The sequence below is a fragment of the Ipomoea nil genome, unplaced genomic scaffold, assembly GCF_001879475.1.
Source record: "Ipomoea nil cultivar Tokyo-kokei standard unplaced genomic scaffold, Asagao_1.1 scaffold2792, whole genome shotgun sequence".
In the NCBI taxonomy this organism is placed as follows: Eukaryota; Viridiplantae; Streptophyta; class Magnoliopsida; order Solanales; family Convolvulaceae; genus Ipomoea; species Ipomoea nil.
The window spans coordinates 302,455-326,050 of NW_017619220.1; the positions used below are offsets into that span (position 1 = coordinate 302,455).

Sequence of the window (23,596 nt, forward strand, 5' to 3'; positions counted from 1 at the left end):
AATTATATATTCTCCCCATAGAATACAATCTCCCTATATGACCACCGTACTACTTTTGACTCGTTATCCCTGTAATGATTTCTAAGCTTCGGGGACGAAGCTTCTCGTAAGGTGGGGAGAGTGTAACACCCCGTGTTACGGCCTTCAATCCCGGATTAATTATTTAATTAATCCCGTTAATAATAATTAAATATGATTTAACTTGGTTAGGTTTCCCTCTAAATAATTAATAAGGTCCACCATGAATCGTGGACCTTGCCTAAACTAGAGTTTTAAGCCTATTAGGAATAAAGAAAGTAAACTTTTTACTAGTCAGATTCTAATTAGGAATCCTAGACCTATTTATCTATTCGGAATAAAGGAAGTAGGCCTTTTACTATTCACATTATGATTAGGATTCTCTTTAATTAATTAATATAGTCCACTATGGACCATGGACCCTTATCCCTAAAACAAGTCCTTAGTCCTATAAGGAATAGGATTAGTAAACCCATACCATTCACACCCTATATATATATATATATATATATATATATATATATATATATATATATATATATATATATATATATATATATATATATATATATATATATATATATATATATATATATAAGGACATAGGAGGCACCTAGAAGTCACACCACAAATAATTTCTCACCACACAAGAAGTTCCAAGAATTCCCCTAGGAGAAATCAAGAAAGAAGGAATCTTAAAGAAAGACCCTTCATAGCCAAGGAAATTAATTAATGCTAAGAGGTAACCCATGTCTCAACAAAACCTATTTTCCTTGCTATAATTATCTCCTTTGGCCTCCTCTCTATACTTGTGTCTTGATGAATCGTTTATGATATTGATGATATGTTCTTGATGATTGTGAGATGATTTTATGTGTGATCTTGATGATCCTGATGATGATAAGAGGTTCATGATGATTATGTGATGTTCTTGATGAATCTTGATGTTTTGATGATTAAAAGAAGAACTATGATTTTATTGATTTGAATATGATTAGAGCCCTAGGTTAAAAATTGGGAATTTCATATTGTGTTGTTCTTGATATAATTGGGTGGGATTTCGCATGTTCGGGTGTTGATTATGTTTACAAGTCATGATAGGATATGTGCTATGTGGTTCTTGCTTTTGATCCGTTAATTGTCTACGTGGTGTCATCAATTGCGTTTAAAAGTGTCTAAGCATGGTTTCGGGTTCCACAAAGGACCCCGGGACGTTTACTGTGATAAAGAGTCAGTGGGGGTAGGTGGGGGTAGGGGAAACCCACCACCTACCCGCTGCCCCATTCGGGCGTCGCCGGCAGCGGGCAAGCGATTGCCCACCGGGAACCCGCTGCCCGGTTTCTCGCCGCCGGCGGGTGGTCCTCCACCCGCCGGCCACCCGCTGGTTTTCCCACATCGGGATGGTGGTTTCCTCCGTTTGACGTTTCCCCGACCCTCGTGGTGTCCCAACGGACTCCGTTTATCGTGCCTAAGTCTAGTTTGATGTTTCGGGTACCGTTCGTAGGATAAATGAGTCTTATGTATCGCATGCTAGTTGAATTGGTATCCCGTCGGCCTAGGTGAAAGAAGTATGAACCCCTTAGGATTATTCCTAGTTTGTGGATGACCACGCATAGGTTTCGTTATACGTTTTCTCCCCTTTTCCCAATGTGTTAATGTGGGTTGCATGTGCTTGCTATGTGTTATGTGTGCATGATACCCCAATTTGGTTGTGATCAAATTGGTTATTCCTGAGCTGCGGTTCAGAAGCTAGCTGCGGTCAGAATTACACTCTTGGGCTGCGGTCCACCGTTTGGTTGCGATCAAACGTTTTACATGAGTTGCGGTTCATATTCCTGACTGCGGTCATATGACTACTCTTGGGCTGCAATCCACTGTTTGGTTGCGATCAACCATTATGATGAGCTGCGGTTCATCAGTCGGTTGCGATCGACCCCTTCGTGTTGCGATACGAGGCAGGGTGCTGCGGGGCCATGTCAGAGCTATATGCGCTGACCCTCATGTATGGGCATGCAATTGGTCCTGTGGCGCCAACAAAGTGTGCTTGTGTGATGAGTTAAATGATGATATAAATGAGATGAAGTGAACCCGTGACCATAGGATATATGCTAGTATCTTTACATGCTTGGTTACAACTGTTGAATGTACCTATCCCATAGGATATATGCTAGTATCTTTACATGCTTGGTTATAACTGTTGAATGTGCTGGTCCCTATTTGTCGAGTCTATTCCGGTTTTGAATCTAGAGTTTCCTAGGATATATCTTCCTGCTTCAAAATGACTTTTCTTATATCTGTATATATCTATCTATAATGTATTTCAACGCGTTGGAGTGGGTTACCAACATCTCTCGCTGAACAGATATATTTGGCTTTCAGGCACAGACGAGTAAATCCCAGAGCGCGCTAGAAGATCGTGGATTAGATAGATAGTCTTTCCTTTCGGCCTGCGTGCCATAATAATGTATTGAGGATATTAGTGAGTTTAGCCTGTGCATCTGAGTTCTCCAGCTCAGATGTGGCATAGCACCCCGTACACTTGTGATTAGTATTACTCTGTTTGGGATTTTATGAGAAATTGCCTTTATTATATAAGCTTTAAAAGTTTCAAAATTTCGGGGTGTTACAGATCAGTCAAGTACCTGCTTGGAGTATTGGAGGATATCTTGGTAAAAGTTGGTAAATTTGATTTTCCTACTGATTTTATGATTCTTGATATGGGTAGTGATACAGATATATCTCTTATACTTGGTAGACCCTTTTTGTTAACAGGAGGAGTAATAATAGATATGCCTTTAGGCAAATTGATTTTTTGAGTAGGAACAGAAAAAGAGGAATTCTCTATCTCTAAAGTTGTTAAGTTCCCATCTTTTGATGAATCATGTCTTGTTGTTGATGTTATTGATGACCTTGCAAAAAAAACATTTGTTAAGCATTCATTTAGTAAGCCGTTGGAAGCATGTCTTGCACTTAGTATAAAAATGGAAGAAAAAGAATCTAATTTTGTTGAGTCTTTGATGAGGTTAGAAGGTCAAGGTTATTTGCCTACACATCTTAGTAAGAAATATGAAGATTTAGGTAGTGGCAACCCTTTTCCACTCCCTTCTAATGAAACACCACCTCAACTTGAACTTAAGCCACTTCCATCACATTTGAAATATGTTTTCTTGGGTGTAAATGATACTTTTCCTGTGATTGTTTATGCTGATTTGCTTCCTACAGAAGAAGAAAAACTGATGAGAATATTGAGGCAATTTAAGATTGCCTTAGGGTGGTCTATTGCTTATGTTAAGGGGATTAGTCCCTCAATTTGTATGCACAGGATATTGATGGAAGAAAATCATAGCCCAAGGGTGGAAAGTCAAAGGCGCCTTAATCCTAACATGAAAGAAGTGGTACGTGCTGAAATTCACAAGCTTCTAGATGCAGGTATTATCTATCCCATTTCTGATAGTGCATGGGTTGGTCCTGTACAGGTTGTTCCTAAAAAGGGTGGTATCACTGTTGTTAAAAATGATAAAGATGAGTTGATTCCTACTAGAACTGTCACAGGTTGGAGGGTATGTATAGACTATAGGAAGCTAAATGCAACTACCTGTAAAGACCATTTTCCTTTACCTTTTGTTGACCAGATGTTAGAACGGTTAGCTGGTTATGCATACTATTGTTTTTTAGATGGCTATTCAGGTTATTTTCAAATTCCCATTGCTTCTGAGGACCAGGAAAAAACTACATTTATTTGTCCATATGGTACTTTTGCATATAGAAGGATGTCATTTGGTTTATGCAATGCACCTGCTACATTTCAACGATGTATGATGGCAATCTTTTCTGATATGGTTGAGGATATAATTGAGATTTTATGGATGATTTTTCAGTAGTTGGTTCCTCTTTTGATACTTGTCTAGCTAACTTGAGGCGTGTTTTACAGCGTTGTGAAGAGACAAATCTTGTGCTTAACTGGGAAAAATGCCATTTTATGGTACCTGAAGGTATTGTGTTAGGTCATAAAGTTTCAGCTAAAGGGATAGAGGTAGACCGTTCTAAAGTTGAGGTTATTGAAAAGTTACCTCCCCTTCTTCGGTAAGAACTATTAGAAGTTTCCTGGGCCATGCTGGTTTTTATAGGAGGTTCATTAAAGATTTTGCTAAGATTGCCAAACCTCTTTGTAATTTGTTGGTTAAACATGTCCCTTTTGTGTTTAATGATGCATGTTCAAAGGCTTTCAATAGCCTTAAACAAGCTTTAATTTCAGCCCCTATTATGGTTGCACCTGATTGGACTTTACCTTTTGAACTTATGTGTGATGCTAGTGATTTTGCATTAGGTGCTGTTTTGGGACAAAGAAGAAATAAAAAGTTGCATGTGATTTGTTATTGTAACACCCTGAAATTTCGAAACATTTTAAAACTTATAAAACAAAGGCAAAATCTCATTAAATCCCAAAACATAATACAAGCGTACGGGGTGCTATGCCACACCTGAGCTAGAGAACTCAGGTGCACAGGCTAACTACCAATATCCTCAATAATGTAAACGCATAAACATGGCACGCAGGCCGAAAGGGAAACTATCTACTTCTACGCTCCAAGTTCTAGCGCGCTCCAGTGACTTACTCTTCTGTGCCTGAAAGCCAAATATATCTGTTCAGCGAGAGATGCTGGTAACCCACTCCAACGCGTTGAAATACAATACATATACATATATACATAGATATACGAAAAGTCATTTCGAAGCATGATGATATATCCTACGAGACTCTAGCTTTGAAATCAGGGAACCGACTCGACAAATAGGGGTACACACCGTCTATAGTCATAACCAAGCATATACAATTCTCACACAGGAAACAGTCATAGATAAGCACAACCAATAATCACAATTAAGCATTACTAGCAAGAGCCCTATAACAGTCACAACATCAACCCTTCTTATCTCATCATATAGCACACTTTGTTGGCGCCACAGGACCAATCTCATGCCCATACATGAGGGTCAGCACATATAGCTCTGACACGGCCCCGCAGCACCCTGCCCCGTCTCACACTACGGAGGGATCGATCGCAACCGACCGATGAGCCGCAGCTCTATATAATATTTATATACCTGACCGGTCTTTACCAGCCTGGTTAACAGTTGGGATGGTTCTCAACCCATTCAACTGCTCGTATAGTGGACCTTTGTCCTATATAATATTTATATACCTGACCGGTCTCTACCAGCCTGGTTAACAGTTGGGATGGTTCTCAACCCATTCAACTGCCCGTATAGTGGACCTTAGTCCTATATAATATTTATATACCTGACCGGTCTCTACCAGCCTGGTTAACAGCCGGTATGGTTCTCAGCCCACCCGACTGCCCGTATAGCTCGATTGATCTCAACCAAATCGGGGTAACATGCACACATAACACATAGCAAGCACATGCAACCCACATTAACACATTGGGAAGGGGGAGAAAACGTATAACAAAACCTATGCGTGATCCTTCACATTCTAAGAATAGTCCTAAGGGGTTCATACTTCTTTCACCTAGGTCAACGGGATACCAATTCAACTAGCATGCAATATATAAGACTCATACGACCTACGAACGGTAACCGAAAATCAAACTAGACATAGGCACGATAGACGGAGTCCGTTGGGACACCACGGGGATCGGGGGAACATCAAACGGGGAAGCCGGGATCCCGATGTGGGGTATAAACCAGCGGGTAGCCGGGGGGTGGGGGTCACCCGCCGGCTGCCCGCCGGCGTTCTACTGTTCCGGGCAGCGGGTGCCCGGCGGGCAGCTGCCCGTTGCCGGCGTTGCCCAACTTGGCCGCGGGTAGGTGGCGGGTCCCCTACCCCCACCTACCTCCCACTGACTCTTTTTCATCAAAAACGCCCCGGGAACCTTTGTGGAACCCGAAACCATGCTTAGACACTTTCAAACGCAATTGATAACACACGTAGACAATTAACGGATCAAAATCAGGAAACAAACGGCACATAACCTATCATGCTTTTCTAAACATAATAAACACCCAATCATGCGAATTCCCACCCAATATACCAAGAATAATTCCATACGATACAACCTAGGGTTCTAATCATTTTTAAATCAACAAGGACACAATTCATCTTCTAATATCAAGATTCGGTAAGAATATCACATAACATCAAGAACATCCTACAATCATCAAGAACATCATATAATCATCAAGAACGTCATATAATCATCAAGAACACCATGATTATCAAGAACCTTTCATCATCAAGATCACCCATGGAATCATCCCACCAATCATCAATAATAATATCACAAATCATCAATACACAATAACATGGGGAAATCCTAAGAGGGGAATCATAGCTATGAAAATAGGTTTTGTTGAGACATGGGTTACCTCTTAGCCTTAATTAATTCCTTGGCTATGAATGGTCTTTCTTTAAGCTTTCTTGCTTTCTTGATTTCTTCTAAGGGAATTCTTGGAGCTCTTTGGGTGGTGAGACGTTATTGTGGTGGGGGGGTTCTAGGTGCCTCTTAAGTCCCCTATTTATATATTTAGGAGTCCTAGTTAGGAACTAATATTATAGGCTTGCTAATTCTATTCCTTTTGGGACTAAGGATTGGGTTTAGGGATAAGGGCCCGTGGACTATGGTGGGCCTTTCCTAATTAATTATTTTGATTTAATTTTTTCTTTTGGGTAATTGATTAAATGATTTAATTGATTTTAGGGATCGTAACACGGGGTGTTACAGTTATGCAAGCAAAGTATTAAATGATGCTGAAAATAATTATGCAACTACTGAAAAAGAATTTTTAGCCATTGTTTTTGCTCTTGACAAATTTCGTTCTTATCTTGTTGGATCAAAGGTAATTGTCTACACAGATCATTCAGCCATTAAATATTTGTTTCATAAAAAGGATTCCAAACCTAGATTGATCCGTTGGGTTTTGTTATTGCAAGAATTTGACTTGGAAATTAGAGATAAGAAAGGAACTGAAAACTTAGTGGCTGACCACTTGTCAAGGTTGGAACATATGGAAAAATCTGATGTTGAGGAATCCATAAATGATGAGTTCCCTGATGAGAAACTATGGTTTATTAAAGATAATGGTGTAAGCATGGTTTCGGGTTCCATAGAGGATCCCGGGACGAAATTATGATGAAAGAATCAGTGGGGGGTAGGTGGGGGTCGGGGTACCCGCTACCTACCCGCTGCCCGATGATCACCGCCGAGCAGCGGGCAGGCGCCGGGCAGGCGTCCGCCCGCCGGCAACCCGCTGCCGGGCAGTGATCTCCGGCGGGTGACCCTCCACCCACCGGCTACCCGCTGGTCCGTTACCCACCCCGGGTCCCCGACTTCCCCGTTTGATGTTCCCCATTCCCCGTGGCGTCCCAATGGACCCCGTTTGTCGTGCTTGAGTCTAGTTTGATGTTTCGGGTGTCGTTCGTGGGATAAAAGAGTTTTAGGAATTGCATGCTAGTTGAATTGGTGACCCGTTGACCTAGGTGGAAGTTGTATGAACCCCTTAGGACTATTCTTAGTATGTGAATAATCACACGTAAGCTTAATTATATGTCTTCCCCTTCTCAATGTGTTATTACGTGCTATTGTGTGTTATATGATGCATGATTCCCCAACTTGGTTGCGATCAAGTTGGCTATACGAGCAGTTGAATGGGCTGAGAACCATCCCAACTGTTAACCAGGCCGGTTAAGATCGGTCAGGTATATAAATATTATATAGGGCTGCGGTCCACTATACGGGCAGTTGAATGGGTTGAGAACCATCCCTACTGTTTACCAGGCTGGTTGAGATTGGTCAGGTATATAAAGATTATATAGGACTTCAGGTCCACATGGGCCTTGGTGATATGACCCACCGACCTGGACGCGCCAGGCGGTGTGTAGGGCCAACAAGCCGAGGAAGGCTGTAGTCCACCGACCTGAGTAATCAGGCGGTGTGTAGGGCTACGGCTGGCTGCGATCCACCGAGTGATGGGACAGCGGTGTGTAGGCCCGTAGTCTCCAAGGATCTTTGCCCACCGACTGAGTCCAGCTCAGCGGTGTGTCGGGCTTGATCCGCTACGGTCCACCGACTGTACGCATCAACGGTGTGTAGGGTCGTAAGTCCCCCCTTGTAAAGGTGATCACGGTCCACCGACTGTGCGCGTCAGCGGTGTGTCGGGTCGTGGTCCGACGTTGAGTTCGTCAGCGGTCCTCTATGGGTTGGTTGCGATCAACTCCCTTCATGCCGCGGTATGAGGTAGGGTGCTGCGGGGCCGTGTTAATGCTATACGCATTAACCCTCATGTTCGGGGTATGCGATTGGTCCCGTGGCGCCAGTGCAGTGTGATTGAGTGTCACAAATGATGATTGAATGATGATATGTGGAAATAGACTGTGACCTTAGTTGCGTACTCTTTACGATGATTCTCCTTAACTGTTATTATTGCTTGTGTGCTTACCCTATTTGCTGAGTCCGTTCCTGGTTTTAAAACTAGTGTCTCTTAAGTATATATCTTCCTGCTTCAAAATGATTTTCGTATATCTATATATATCTATCTATAATGTATTTCAACGCGTTGGAGTGGGTTACCAGCATCTCTCACTGAACAGATATATTTGGCTTTCAGGCGCAGATGAGTAGACACCGGAGTGCGCTAGAGATCTGAAGCGCAGAGTAGTTAGTTTCCCTTTCGGCCTGCGTGCCATGCTTACGTACCGACATTACTTTGAGGATTTTAGTTTGTTTTCCTGTGCACCTGAGCTCTCTAACTCAGGTGTGGCATAGCACCCCGTACTCTTATGCTTACTTTTGGGATTTAATGAGAATTTACCTTTGTTATATAAGCTTTAATTTAAAAGTTTCAAAATTTCGGGGTGTTACAGTACTATTGAGGGTGATGTGGAAATGATGAGCTATCTATTCAGTTTTACCAGAAAGGAAAAAAAAGGAGAAAAAAAAGAGAAAAAAATTGAAAAAAAACAGAGAAAAAATAAAAAAGATGGAAAAAAAAAAGATGGAAAAGAGATTAAGGTTTTGGAAGTTGTTTTGAGAGTTTATCAGCAAAAAGGATGAAGGAGAATGAAGTAGTGATTGCTTGTTTTGGTAGAGTTCGTTTTATTGGTAGAATATAAGTTCTTGCTCTTGGTATGGTGAAATTATGGCTCTACTGATTCCTTGGACTTTATTTGTATTTCCTTATATCCTTTCTTTCTTAAACCACATACCCTTGGCCCCATTACAACCCAGAAATAAAGACCTTTTGACTAGTGTTCTTCATATAATTTTGGTAGTGGAGTTTTGGTGGACAAGCAAGCCTTTGGCAAGTGCACTCTCAATAGAGGATGGTGTGTACCTTTTTTATACATATATTTATGAGGGATTGAGTGAACAACCGTGATGACTACTATTCTCTATTGTCTTGTGTGCATATGACTTTGAACTCTCATGAAGTATTATGTGTTTACCATCTCCTTGAATTGAATGCCTAATTGACATGGTTATGGTTGGTAGTTTGATTTCATTACATAATTTTGCTTGGGGACAAGCAAAGCACTGAGTGTGGGGAAGTTTGATAAGCTTAATTTCTAGGTATTATTTAGACTAATTTTAGTTAGTGAGTTGCATAAATAAATTAAGTTTTAGGATCGATTTTATAATAAATATTATATTATTTATATGTTACTAGTTTAGATTGGTTTTAATAAGTATTAGACTAATGTTACAGTTTTATTAATATAAATAGTATTTTGTTTTAACTATAATATATTTTATTACTTGGTTTAATTAAATTCTGTTAGTAAGTTATAATAATGGTTTGGCTTTTTACTTAATATTGTTTTTGTTTTCTTTACAGGGTTGCGTAACAAGTGAAATAAAGAAAGAAAAAAGATAGAGATTAAGGTTGCTTTTGTTATATATCTGATGGGTTCGGCGGAAACAAAAAAAAAAAAAAAAAAAAAAAAAAAAAAAAAAAAAAAAAAAAAAAAGCGTTGTTTTTGGCTTATGATTGGAGAGACGGCAATAGACGAAAGCAGAAAGAAAAAGAATAGGGGAAAATAAAAGCTTGGGAGCGGCAGCAGCGTCTTCGGTGCATAGATCATCAGTGAGAAAATCCGAGACTCCATCGCAATAAATTTTCGAACTTCAATTGCAGCTATCATCTCTTAGGCTTGAATTATTTTCCTTTTCTACTTTATTTCTTGTTTAAATTTCCAGAATAATGTTTCTTGAACATTCGATGATTATTGGCTAGAACTGTAATTAGGGATTTGGATTAGCCTAGATTAGATTAATTGACTATTTTTCATGTGTTGATTCTTTAAATTTCAATTTAATAATTGAACTTGATTATATTTGTTTTATGTATTGTAATTGTTGATTGTGTGACTGGCCATTGCATAATTCTAATATTAGGGTTCATAAGAAGAACTGACATGTAACACCCCCTAAAAATAAGCTATTTTAAAGCCTTAAACATGCAGATAACTGAACTAAACAACAAACACAGCGGAAGACTGAAAGGATAACTAGATAAACATAAATCCAAGTCATGGGGTGTTATGCCACGTTCACCAACAAGGATGAACGCTATGGCAATATCTGCATTGTTTACAACTATCCAAAAGTCTCAACAATCTACAACTAGAGCGGCACACAGGCCATAAAACCAACGGGAGAAGCTATGCTAACAGGCACTAGACTGAGCACTCGCCTAGACATCACCTGAAAGAACACAATAAAACATGGGACGAGTCCCCGTCAGCGAATAATGCTGGTAACCCACCAATACATGTGAAATAACATACATAAGTAAGATATAAATTATAAAGTCATTTCCGAAACGGAATACATAAGTATATAAGTCAAAAACCAAGATCAATAGTCAACACGAGACTCAACACTCTCAAGCCACAAAGAACAACATGACTCACAAGAAGAGTCAAGGCATGATCTATCATCACTCAATAGATCAAAACCCGACAAGCACAACGCAAAGGAATAAGACTTACCCAACGGCAACACATGCCAAGGCAAACACATGTCTTTGTGACTACACACGTCACAAGAGAAGAACTCACCACAATGGCTACACAAGCCCTCGTGACATCACCCATCACGAGTTGATATGCCTTCCTTATGCCCGGTTCCAACCTTATGGCTACCCCCAACCTTATTTCTTCTTCCAACCATTACCTCCAGGACCCCTGTACAACCAAGTCCAACATTTTCCCTCCGAGGACCGTCGTCCCCATCCGCCGACAAACCACCAACAAAACCACCAATTTCATAGTACACGAGGGTACCGATCACACACACGGTAACACACGCCTTCCCAAGAAAATACGTGAACCTGACACACAGGTTACAACTCCATAATCACGTCACGGCCACCACGAGGACCGCTGCAATACCTTGGTGACTAGTGTCTCATACCACTAATCGTGCAATCCAGGTAAAGCCACACAGACATCACACCTCAACAAGAATCAATCAACGGATCACAACGAAGATATGAAACCATACTCAATCAAGGAATGGATCACAGTCCACAACAACAATGATGAATAACACAAGTTATCATCAACCATTAAGAAGGTACAAACAACACACACGCTAGCATTTAAACACCGAACTAGCATGCTTATCAAATGAGTAAACCAAACGTAGTTCCGAAGAACACACAAGACTCATCACGGTTCAACGAAAAACAATGTTGAACACTTAGCACGATTCAAGACACCAAAGACCTACATGGATACCTACCACATAGTTCTAGACATACGAAACATCAAGAAGACACTCAAATAGTTCGACAAAAGAACAACGGGAAGTCAAAAGACCAAATACCGAGTCAAAAGAATCACGGGGAACAAATCCCCCAACAATCAACATTGTGTACCCGCGGGTGGACCCACGGGTAGGCCTCTACCCGTGGTCCTGCCCGCGGGTACAGGCTCCTCCACCACATGTACCCCGCGGGTGGGCGGCGGGTGGCCTCCTACCCGCCGTTCCGCCCGCGGGTACAAACCTGTACCACAACAAAACACTTCGCGGATTTTCAACTCCAAGCTCAAATTCAAGTCCAAAACATGCCAAATCTCACCAAATACAACAAAATGACTTGAATCAGAGGAATAGCCAAGCAATGGAATACAAGAACCCTAAACACAAGCTCTAGATATGCATTTTCACAAGACAATGCATAAACACTCACATTTCATAGCAAAAACACAAGTAGAATCCAAGAAATCACATATAAGTAAGCAAAATAGGTTTTGTAGAGAATGGGTTACCTCTTGTAGACTAAAGACTTCACTTTACACCTCAACAAGCTCCTCACAAGGCTCACTTTCCAAACCCACTTCAAGAACAAACCAAAAGATCATAAAGATCCTATCTCTAAGAAAAGACACCTTAGATAAAACCAAAAACACAAGATGAACTTAGATCTTACCCTCCTAGATGCCCAAATATAAGAAAGGTTGAATCTTGGAAGCAACTCTTGAAGTTTTGGCAAGGTTCCAACTTGGCTTGGAAGAAAAGCTACTCACCTTTTAGAGAGAAGGTGGAGCTAGATTTTTAGAAAGGTGTAAGGAGAGAATGAAAGTGGTCTCACTAGGTTAGGTTACATTACCAACAACAAGTGAAAGGTCAAGAATACCCTTACTAACATAAGGAAGTGTAAGGAACAAGGGAACTCCTTACAAAGCTCAAGGTACAACTTTGACTTTGGGGTTGACTAGTCAATTACTAATCCCCAACTATTAAATTTCAGGAATTTAAGGAATTAAATTACAAATTGAAATAGGATTAATTACTCAATTAATCCCTTAATTGGATTTGGATTTTGGGGTGTCACAGACAGGTGAATTATGAACCTAGAACTCATAAGATAAACACAATTGACCTAAATTAGACATAGCTTTAGGTATTTGTGGTGATATTTGATTGTTGCTTAATGGGTTCAATTAATGTTGGTGAGATATCGACGGATGATCACAGTTAATTGAATACAACCTAGCAGCTCGGCGGAGTATTAGGATATATACGGAGCAATTGTCACTATAATCATAAGAATCAATATATAGAAGAGTTAGTTAATTACCTAATAGGTGAACCGCAAATCCCTAGTCTTCTCTCGGTTGGAATTTTCTTTGCTTAAAATTCATAAATATTCTTTTTAATTACATTAGTTCTATTTATTTGCATTTTTCCATATCAACAATTTGATTATTTAGGATAACAGTTAATAGTGTTCTTCGTGGGATCGACCCTGGAATACTCCAAGAATTTATACTGTGATTGACTCTGTGCGCTTGCAGATTATATCAATCAAGTTTTTGGCGCCTACAAATTATAAGGAGGGTCGAGGTTGATCCTACTTGTGCCATGTGTGGTATCATCCATGAAGACACTATGGATGCTTTGGTTTTATGTGATTTTGCACGCTCCATTTGGCAAGATTCCCACCTTCCGATCCCCAATATTGTGAGTTGTGACAAATGTTTTTCATACTTGGTTTGATGGAGTGTTGAATATTCTAGACACTAATGAAATATTGCACACAGCTGCTTTTCTATATTATATTTGGAGGGCAAGGAACGGTGCGGTTTGGGATACATGCTTACCGACGCCGAGAAAGCTTGTGGCGACTAGTACTGCCGACATGCAAGTGTGGAGACGAGTTCACCCGGACGACAGCCCGCAACCATCCTCGGCCGACGATACTCCTGCTGTCACGTCCGTTGCAACGGCCTCGAGAGCTACTGCCACAGTTCGGAGCTGCCGTTTCGACGCCGGATACCACCCTACCACGAACAAAGCTACCGTTGGAGCAGTTCTCTTCGACAAAAGTGGAGGCTACATTGCGGCCTTCAATGCTCTTCTCCCAGATTGTTTCTCACCTTTGATGGCCGAGGCCTTCGCATGCAAGGAAGCCTTGTCTTAGCTAAGGGATCGCGGGGAGCAGTCGGTAGAGCTTTGCACAGATTGTTTGAGCCTAAGCATCACTTGTCATCGGGCGCATGCCCAATTCGATCTTACGTCAGCTATGCTATTGACAATTGCAGATGATTCATATTTTCTATTGATTATTGTTTTATTAAATTTATTCCTAGATCTGTTAATTTATTAGCTCACACTTTAGCTTCTACAGCTTTTGAACAGTCTTCTGCTTTGTATTAGGATGCTCTCCCTCCTGACGCTGTTTCGACTTGTCTTTAATACATGCCTATTTGGTTGCTTTCAAAAAAAATTAACAATACTAGCTGAAAATGTAAATAAATAATTTTTAAGTTGGAAGTTAAAAAAAAAAAAAAAAAAAAAAAAAAAGAGAAATAAATAAGAATGGACACTCAATCTGTTATAGTCTTTTCAAATTATAGCCCCCAATAGGATGGGGTTCAATTCCAACTGAAGATATAGAAGTTATTGGGAGACCTAAAGTCTAAATAACTTATCGGAGATAATGAAGACAAAAGACCCCTTATGCGCAGAATGTAAAGACACGCGTGAAAATTGAGAACTGATTGGACGACTCGCGAGTACCTCCTTCATTGTTGCCCTTGGGAAGGGGTCGAAAGAATTATAATGAGTCAAGCCTAAGCTCAAAAATTTAATGTATCAAAAAATTTATAACCCAACTAGTTTTATTAATAGTTTAATACATTGTTAATATCATATGTTGTAAAGTAGACAATGATCGATGTATAATGATTGCATCAAAATATAAAATACACCACAAGACTTTAGACTAACAAGAAAAAAAGTATACTACAATTCTATCAAATCATCGACCTCCAGAGAGAACAGAGTTTTCAACTGAGGTACAATATGAGCATGACTTGCACCCAGAAAATGAAGCTGATGACCCAAGAAAACCATCAAAGCCGCTATTTTGAGGAATGGTTAGTCCTGCCGTGGAGAGATTGAGGGCTGATAACTCTGGTGGAGCCATAGAGCCTTCCAAGTACAACACAACTTGTCTCATGCTTGGCCTAAATGTTGGCTCCAATAGAGAACACAATAGCCCAAGCTTTAAAACCAAGTCAGCTTCTTCCACAACATAATCCATCCCCAGCTTAGGATCAACAACGTTTAGAATCTCACCTTTGCTCCAACAAGAGAATACCCATTCTACCAAAACGAAATTCTCGCTTGGCCCTTTCGGCTCTATAGGCCTTCTGCCACATGCAACTTCGAGTAAGAATGCCCCGAAGGCGAAAACATCCGTGTATGTTGTGCCCTTGCCTGTTCTGATGTGTTCTGGGGCAAGGTACCCAAGAGTTCCAACTATATGTGTAGTTTGAGGATCTGTTCCATGGTCATACAACTTTGCTAACCCGAAATCTCCTAACCTTCCATTCCATTCACTATCTAACAACACGTTACTCGCCTTTATATCTCTATGAACCACTAACTGCTCCCACTCTTCGTGAAGATAAACTAGCGCCGATGCGACTCCTTTGATCACTTGAAATCTTTGCCTCCAGGGCAGGGAACACTTTGGTTCGCCGTGCAAATACTTGTCTAGACTTCCATTCGACATGTACTCGTAAACCAACAGCAACTCTCCTTTACGCCTACAATAGCCCAGAAGAGGAACTAAATTCCTATGGCACAGTTGCCCCAAACTAACAACTTCAGTAATGAAAGCCCTCAACCCATTTCTTGTTTCATGAGAAACTTTCTTTACAGCGATCTCTCTTCTTGAGCTATGCAGTGTTCCTTTGTAGACTCTACCAAACCCCCCTGCACCCAGCACCTCCTTCTCTGAAAACCCATTGGTTGCGGTGTACAATTCTTTGTACTTGAACCTATGAGGCCCATACTCGAGCTCCCAGTCCTCAAGCAACTCTTTGAACATCCTCTTCCTCAATGCACAATAACCCAATCCTAAAACAAGTACCACTACTGAAACTATGAAAATGATAGGCAAACCAATCACCAGAAGCTTGGATTTCTTCTTAGGCCCAACGCGGGGAAGCCTGGGAAGCTTAGATGGGTCAATTTCTTGAGAAGTTCCATTCATGGTGAAACTCCAGCCCAGAATATAATGCGTTGATATCGCCGGTGTCCCGGTGGATGATGTGAAACCAACGAACATGGCCTCGTGTAGGACCGTCGAAAGGTCACGGCGCAAAGACAAAATCGGCCGGTTTGGCTTGCCGGAGTTCAGGGGAGCAATTGTGACATTCATTTGCTTAGCCATGCCATCATACTCTATCCAAACTTTGGTCGGTTTTCCACTCACAAGACTCAAATTCCGAAACGAATCACTCTTTTCGTAATAGCCTGCCGACTTGGACACCAAAGATGTGAGGCCATTGATGTCGATCCCTACATGGTTATCATCAATGTCGTTGAATTCGATACTCTGGAGAGTATCGAACTCCACCGCCACGATATGGTTGGTATCGTTCCCATTGTTGGAGTCATTGAAAAGGCCGAGATATATGCTCGGTCGGGCACCCGGAACGCCTCTCGCCGGCGTGATGGCAAACGTGATGCCATGGCCATTCAACATGGAATTCTCGGGCACAATAGCGAACACAAAGTTTGTGGAGAAAGAGAGAACAGAATCTTTGGGGGAAGTCTTGAAATCTATTGGGAAAGGATAGAAGGCGTGGCCTTGTAGCAGGCGAGTGGGTTTTGTTAGCTTCAATAGGCCATTGGGGGTAACCTCTGCTGATCCGTCTAGGCTCAGATTGGCGGAGTGGAAGCCGTTGTATGTGAATCCACCATTGTCGGCGGTCACGAAGCCTAAAAGAGTAGCAGAGATGAGTAGCCAGGTGACAAACATTGCTAAGACTGGTTGGGTTGGTGCCTAATTCTTGGCAAACTCATAGTATTTATCTATGCTAAGTGGGGCAGAGACGTATGCATCGGACGATTATAGTTAAATGGATACACAATTGCCGTTTGAACTAAGGCAGAAAAAGCATAACGCACCTGGAAAAACAATTAAGTCATCATTCCTTTGCTTTATTGCGAAGAGACGACCTTCTTTTGGAAAAGTAATGAAGTAGTGGGGTCTAATGTAGTTTACTCGTAGAATTCTATACTTCCAAATTCTACCCTTCACTTTTATTTCAACAAATAAGAATGAGATATTTTCATTATGTGGGTCCGAAGAAATAGTGTTTGTATCATAAATTTGTGAGAGGAAGTAGAAGTTGGAGTAAGAAGTGAGAGTACAGGTAGTATTTTCCTTTAAGAAATAGTGAGGCTCATGGGCAAGGTTTTTAATACTTAAATTGGAAGAATAGAAAGTACACTTGTGGTGTAAATTGGACGGAGAACCAGGGTCATTTCAATAAAAATTGAGATCCTGTGAAATATTTTGATTTGGGTCCCCTTTTTCAACTAATTTTTATATATAAATAATACTTGTTCAAAAAGCTGTTTTCAAAAATTTAAAATATAAATATTGTATATAAAAAAAAATACATCTAAAATTTCATTTAAAAAGTGACATGCCTCGTGCACATTTAGACGCAAAATCATCCACCAAACTTTTGATATCAACTTCTTCCAAAATGTTATTTTTAACAGAGATTAAAGCTAATTCATTGAGTCTCTCTTGCAACATACTTGATCGTAAGTACGATTTCAACAATTTCAACTTTGAAAAACTCCTTTCTGCAGAGGCAACAGTAATTGGGATAGTCAATAATATTCGATATGCAATAGAATCATTGGGAAAACAACCCAACTGTTTCAATGAATTCAGTATACTCACTGCTCCTATATTTTCTTTTGATAAAATCCTTCTAAGCAATTTTAGCTCAATATACAATTCATTTCTGTCAATATCACCACACTGTTCATCTCTCTTAAGAGATGCTTCTAAACAAATGCAAGAAAAAAGGTATTTGTTCATCTCTCTTAGGCATTTAGGCTAGTATAGTAATATTTAATAGGTATTTGTTATTGTGCAATCATTATTGTGTGGACCATATTTTGTCTACTGTAAAATAATGTACATTCAGTACAAAAATAATGTACATTGTATTCAAGGGATGTATATTATTTTTGTTCTGAGTGTACATTATATTGTATAATGTACATTTAGTATATTAAAAATGTACTTTTTGTTATGGTCCACGTAACATTGTGTGGACCATGGTCCACACAATAATTTGCCGTTGTTGTGTATGTCGGCTTAATTTTTTTGAAGAAAGGTTGGCTTTGTTTAATTTGTAGTCTTCATCAGCTTTGGACTTTGTTTAATTTGTAGTTTTGCGCGTTGAAGACCTTGAAGCCTAAACTGCATATATATATATATATATATATATATATATATATATATATATATATATATATATATATATATATATATATATATATATATATATACACACACTATCATACTATATATTTTTTTTAATTAAGGGACCCCTAAAATTTTGGGGCCGGGGCAGACTTGCCCAGGGACGGCCTTGCTGAGAACAAAGTAGAGTTATGGGCCTGAGGTGTAAATTCTAGAGGGATGGAGTATAAAGTCGAGGAGGAAGTTTGGGGTCAAAGTGCGATAAGACGTAAAGTACTAGGTGTCATATAGGGGTGTAAAAGAGCCGAGCAGTTCGCGAGCCGCTTGCGAGCGGCTCGGTCAAAGCTCTGATCGAGTTCGGTCAAAATCGAGCTCGAACCGAGCTCGAACGGCTCGTTTAGTAATCGAGCTCGAGCCGAGCCTAAATATTCTAGGTTCGTGACTGTCGAGCCGCTCGCGAGCCATATATATATATATATATATATATATATATATATATATATATATATATATATATTATACATAATATAATATAATAATAATGTATAAAAAGAAAAATTAGAAATTAAAATTTTAAACTCAAAATCCCTAAAAGATTTCTATTAATTATGTATGGGTAGAACAAAGTAGTTTGAATTTTAAATCAAAAGTATTAAATAGGTCAAATTCAATGTCAAAATCGAGCTTGAACTCGAGCTCAAGTTCGAACTCGAACAATCAAGCTGCTCGAGCCGAGCTCGAGCAACCCGAAAATTACCGAGCTCGAGCTCGAACTTGAGCCGAGCCTCCATTAACGAGCACAAGCTCGAGCCTATCCAGATTTGTCGGAATATGGACTACATCGGAGAAGCAGAGAGAAACGAGAGGTACAGAACATGAAGAAGAAAGATTGTTATTATGATTAAAAGCGTAAGTCATTACAGAGAAGATGAAGAGTTTATATACAAAGCCGGGAAAGGAATGGGAAATATGCAAAAATATCTAGCCAGTTACTTTGGCTTGAGTATTTACTTAAGTGCCCTCCTTCTTGCACGTTTCATCCTCCAACACCCCCCCGTAAGTTGGAGCGTGTAGATTCTACATGCCCAACTTAAACACAAAAGAGCGATGAAATTCTTTTCAACCATCAAGGCTTCTCATTGAGTCCACCAAGGATGGTGGACTGAAGCAACCATAACATTGCTCCCTACATAATCTGATCTATGCATCTTAATAAAGATCTGGACATTCAAAGCATGCAATTCCATAGTTCCTCCAGCATTTGTATGCTTCAAAGCTTCATTGTAATCCTGCTCATGCATGAAGATGATCCCAGCAATAAGGCGCAAGATGGGATTGCTTCCAACATCATTCTGTGTGCCTTGTAACTTCTGTGAAGGATGTGAGTACTCAGGTACAGTGTCTGCATCCTGCGAGTTAGTCTCATCCTGCACATTATCTAGCTCAGGATTGTTATCAGTGTTCTGCACATTATCTGCATCATCAGCATTATCTATGCCCTGCATACTATCAAAATCATGGATACCAAGCATGCCTTGCACATTTTCCATGCTGTTCAATTTATCTATGTTGTTTATTTCATCAATTCCCTGCAGGTTATCCATATTGTTATCAATGTTTTGTGTGTCATCCCCTAGCAACTCATGGAGACTTGAAATCACCATTTCCTTCTCCTCGGGGTCGGAAAGGTAAATAGCGAGCAATTTGACGGCTTGGAGAGGAGTAGAGGCTGAGGCATCGATCTCACTGATGACGAGCTGGTAGCTGCCGAGGGCAATGTAGGATCTGAAGACGAGAGCGTCTCTCTCAACGACGTTGTCCGGGGAGAGATTAGGGACTTCGCTGTTGTTGATGGCGGCTTGGTATGCTCCCAAGTAGAATTTGTTTCTCAGTCCAAACAACGGGTCGGGCCCTGCAACTGCCATTGTTAATCTGCTTCTCTGTCTCTCTGGTGATCGATTGGATTCAGATCGCAGATTTGAGCTTCTCAGCAACAGATAACAGTGTCTCAAGGTATTTGTTCCTTCCCTCTGCCTTGGAGTCCGAAATGTCAGGAAGAAATGCCACAAAGCAAAGAGCAGCAGAGCTACATTTTTCTTCCATAACATCCGGTAGCGCTCTCCAACCTCTCCTTCCAACTCCAATGAAATTTTATCACAACTGTTGTGTTCTTCACACATTGACGGATTATAATCGGAGAAATCCAAATCGGAACTCTCTTGGAGAACATCCGACTGAAGCTCAGAGTATGCCGACGAGTAGTCATCGAAAACCTCATAGTTTATAGACAACTTCATCTCGATCGCACTTTCGAAAACTCCAGAACTGGACTCCACACACGAGCATTGAGACGACTCCATTTGAACGTCCTTTTTCTCAATCTCGTTCTCTTTGCTCTTTGCACGAGCACTTGACGCCACTGTGGCTGAGTCGGAGGACTGCTGGTGTTCCATCTTCTTCAGATCAGACTTTTCCAGATATTCCTCGGATATCTTGTTACTTTGAGTGTCATCGCCCCCCCAATGCGCCTGCACCAGCTTGAAGAACCACATCAACTGATTCTTCTCAGGAAAGCTCAAACTACGGTCCTTGAAAATCGCACTGCGCGAATCAAGCACATTGGCCAAATTGCCGTCCGGACTGATCGGAATCCTCTGCGGATTGATCGGAATCGACGGAGCTCCTCCCTTCCGCTGCGGAACGGCTACGGAATTTTGCTTCTCCGAACTCAGATTCCTCTGTGGAATCGTTGCTATTGCTGATCGGATTGGAGATCCAGCGACGGCATTGTTGTTACTCTGCATAACAACGATCCTTTGCGGATTGCTAGGCGATGCGCGAACACGGTTGATCAAGTTCCTCTGCGGAACTAACTCTGGAACAACACCAGTAAGGAATCGCATGAATAGAGATTGTGCGGCTGGAGATTGTGCGATCGGAGTGGTAGCCAGCGTCTCCTGCTTCACGCCGGCGACGGTAGAGACGGCGGCGGCGGTGGTGTAGGATCGCGGCTCTGATACCATGTCGGAATATGGACTACATCGGAGAAGCAGAGAGAAACGAGAGGTACAGAACATGAAGAAGAAAGATTGTTATTATGATTAAAAGCGTAAGTCATTACAGAGAAGATGAAGAGTTTATATACAAAGCCGGGAAAGGAATGGGAAATATGCAAAAATATCTAGCCAGTTACTTTGGCTTGAGTATTTACTTAAGTGCCCTCCTTCTTGCACGTTTCATCCTCCAACAAGATTCGAGCTCGGCTCTGCTTATTTACACCCCTATTGTCATAGCACAAGCCTATGAAAGGAAAGTGCTTAAGGATTTTTTGGCAAATGTGAGGAAAAATAGAGTCAATTTTGGTGAACAAGATGGTGGATGTTATTTTTCAATTGGTCGCGCAAGTAGAGGCGCTCGCTAATGTCCCTACGCCCAACCATAGATGCAAACAGTCGTTGTTTACCCTGCCAACCACAACTAATTGCAGCTTACCACCGAGGATGGCTACATATAAGCATTCAAGGTAAAGGTGTGTTTGGCAAGCATGGAAATGGTCTAAGGGTGTGTTTGGTAGCATGACTGGAGTAAACGCTAGAAAAATACCAAGGAACGTGAAGGTGGTTTGCCGGTCGGCACCTCAACACTGGCCCCTGATTTGGCTAAGGGTGTGCCGTATGGCGACTTGCCACTGCAAACTAGTACCAGCCAATCGCGGACCAGTTTGGGTAATTAAGGTGTTTGCGTCGACCCCTCGCCCAGCCAGCAAGGCCATACGCCACCGTCTAGTCGACTTTCACTAGGTATGGTCGATCGTGGTGAGTAGCCAGGTCGATCTGATAGGTGGATAGCACATTCAATTCGGGTGAGGTGGGTCAACTATGAGGTTGGTTGATGTGTGGTCCTCGGGTGTGTCTTGCGATGTGTTGCGTAGATGATGGTTTGGTAGGAAATCTTTGCACCTAGCAAGACACACGTGCAGTAGTGGATGTAGGCATGACCGCGGTTCCAGTTCCGGTTCGAAACCGTCGGTTCTGGTTCCGCAAATGGACAAACCGGAACCGGAACCTTATAGTAAAGTTCCGGTTCCGGTTCCGGTTCTAACTGGATTTATTTTTAAAAAAAAAATAAAAAAATAACTATAATTTTTAATGTTTTCCGATTTAGAACCTGGCGGTTCCGGTTCCTCTTCATCTCGCACCTTAACCAGAACTATATTAGTTCCGATTAGGAACCGGAACCGGAACCGTACGGACGGTTCGATTCCGATTCCAGTTCAACAGTGTACAGTTCGGTTCGAACCGAACCGTGATCATGCCTAAGTGGATGGTGAGCACTCTAGTCCACTTGTTTTCTCATGACCTACAGCCTTAGGAATAGTATAAGGCACCTCTCCTTCAACCTCTTCTTTGCTTTGACTTTTTCACCTAGCCTGTAGTGCAGTCTATCTTGTTTGTTAGCGACCCCTAACCGACTTCTATACTAGTCAGTTAGTCAGACAATTGGCTAGTGTACTGAGCCATTGGACCTATGTTTATCATTTTGTAATTATTTATTTCATTGTAGTCCAAATACTTCATTCCAAGGATCTTAGGCTATATTAATTTAATACTATTTTACATTTTTACCCATCCTACATAAACTCTATTTTATGGTAAGTCTATCCATTAAAAATCATCAATTATTATTATTGTTGTTGTTGTGGTCGTTATACACACTTTCACGTATATATGATCGATTTCTTCAAATAAATAAATAAATAAAAAGACGAAGACTTGCAAAGATTATTTCTTAAGACAACTGTTGGAAAGTATCGGAGCGAAGACTTGAATCAATTTGCAAAGTAACTAAAGCTGGTATCATTTTTTAAAATAATTCTTATTTTCATTTTTTTTCCGATACTATTATTACTATTATAAGTCAGTTAGTCACTACATAGCAGCGGCAGATTTCCTTGCAAAGATGTCTCTACGTTATGGGAAGGAAATGCACTGTATGTCTGCCTGCCCGCCCCATAGCTCTTGTTTGAAGACCACTTTGGCCCTCCCCGACTTTGAAGAGTTAGTTGTAAATAGCTGTAGTTAGTTTATTTGCTTTTGTATTTCTCCCATCCTTACGATTTCATATGGGGTGAAAGTTTGGGTGAAATCTGAGCAGTTATCAAATCTATATCAACGGTTTAAATTAATGATTTTTTTAAAATAAAAAAAGTCGCGTCCTAACTTGAAAGAAGCAAAGTGAAAAAGTGACGCACTTTAAGTGTTATAAAGACACACCTCAAGTTGTAGGAGGACGCACCTTAAGTATT

At 40.8% G+C, this 23,596-nt stretch overlaps 1 protein-coding gene across 1 annotated transcript; it reads right to left on the reverse strand.

The window, feature by feature from the left end:
• Window positions 1-14,657: 14,657 nt before the first annotated feature.
• On the reverse strand, window positions 14,658-16,853 carry LOC109157728 (L-type lectin-domain containing receptor kinase IV.2-like). Its single transcript, XM_019305568.1, has one exon. The coding sequence runs from the start codon at window positions 16,819-16,821 to the stop codon at window positions 14,809-14,811; it is 2,013 nt and encodes a 670-aa protein (XP_019161113.1). The 5' UTR covers window positions 16,822-16,853; the 3' UTR covers window positions 14,658-14,808.
• Window positions 16,854-23,596: the final 6,743 nt, after the last annotated feature.

Coding starts and splice junctions, on each gene's coding strand:
- LOC109157728 (XM_019305568.1), bottom strand. CDS start 16,821: ATGTTTGTCACCTGGCTACTCATCTCTGCTACTCTTTTAGGCTTCGTG.